General features: G+C 39.4%; 1 protein-coding gene across 1 annotated transcript in view; it reads right to left on the reverse strand.

Annotated features, from left to right (window-relative positions):
• The window catches only part of LOC108754900 (DNA ligase 3), a 60,484-nt gene that overhangs the window by 9,485 nt on the left and 49,857 nt on the right, over positions 1–1,142 (reverse strand). Inside the window, exons 14-15 of the mRNA XM_018497560.1 lie at positions 437–507; positions 215–361 (exon numbers count right to left, since the gene is read on the reverse strand). Coding sequence (XP_018353062.1) covers positions 215–361; positions 437–507 — 218 coding nt within the window. The remainder of the gene's footprint in view (positions 1–214; positions 362–436; positions 508–1,142) is intronic.

The following is a 1,142-nucleotide window of genomic DNA, read 5'->3' on the forward strand; positions in this document are numbered from 1 at the left end:
CTCGTTTTCGGCGCAACAAGTGTGGCTACCGATTTCGCCACATTTCGCCAGGCCGCCGACTGATTTTGAATCGCATGCTGATTACTCAGAAGTCTTAATAACACTGAGCAGTTTTAACAATGATTGTCCACAGCATGAAATATTTATGTGAATAATGTTTTAAAATATTTTATAATAAAACATTTCACATATAAATCGACTCACTGGATCTTACCTTAGGATCCTTTGCCACGAAATCCGGCACCATGGGTTTCTTGGCATGCAACCAGCTCGGTAGCTTCTCCACATCCTTCCCGATTTTCACCATATCCAGCTGATCCTGTAGCATCGTCAGGGTGGCATCGTCGTGCCCCGTGTGTACCTACAATGGCAGGAGGGTGTGATTTCCTACTTTAATTCGAATTAACATTTAAAATTATTTCATTAAATATTTTACTTTAGTAACAGTTAACCACTTGTCGCGCCTCTCGTCATAGCAGCCCATTAAAAAAACCGACAGCATGCCGCCTGTAAAAAGAAGAAAAATACGTGGAAATAGCAAGCTTCGAGATCGAGTCAGTGCGAAAAATTGGCCGCTTCTCTATGAAATAAATTTCATTTTAGACATATATAAACTCCGTTTTATCAATTTCATTTTTTGTCTATCTCCGCATTATCAAATTTGAAGAGTTTAAGGCTCTCGAATAGTCAGCATGCGATTCAAAATCAGTCGGCCTGGCGAAATATAGTGAAATCGGTAGTCTCACACACACAAGCACAAGCCCATTGTATACATGTGTCTTCGGGTTCTCGAAAGCGAACACATATACATGGGCTCGTGCTTGTGTGTGTGTGTTACAGCGCTTCGCCACGATAAATGGCCAAACTTATAGACGTGGAAAAGTGACGTTTTGACGACGAAATTTGTGCTGCATGCCATTTCGTTATTATTTGCTTAATTGTGAAAATATGACGTGTCTCGTACTTATGAAAGTCCTAAAAATGGGCAGAAACTATAGTTATCCTGGAATTTTATACGTAAATAGCGTATATTTCATTCATTTTAAGAACTGTTCAAACCCTGTATTTCTGCCCAAAATTAGGCTCATTTTACCTGCCTTTTACGATCATTTACTGACTATTAAGGCAGAAAAAGACAGTTT

This window comes from Trachymyrmex septentrionalis, unplaced genomic scaffold, assembly GCF_001594115.1.
Source record: "Trachymyrmex septentrionalis isolate Tsep2-gDNA-1 unplaced genomic scaffold, Tsep1.0 scaffold82, whole genome shotgun sequence".
NCBI classification, from domain to species: Eukaryota; Metazoa; Arthropoda; class Insecta; order Hymenoptera; family Formicidae; genus Trachymyrmex; species Trachymyrmex septentrionalis.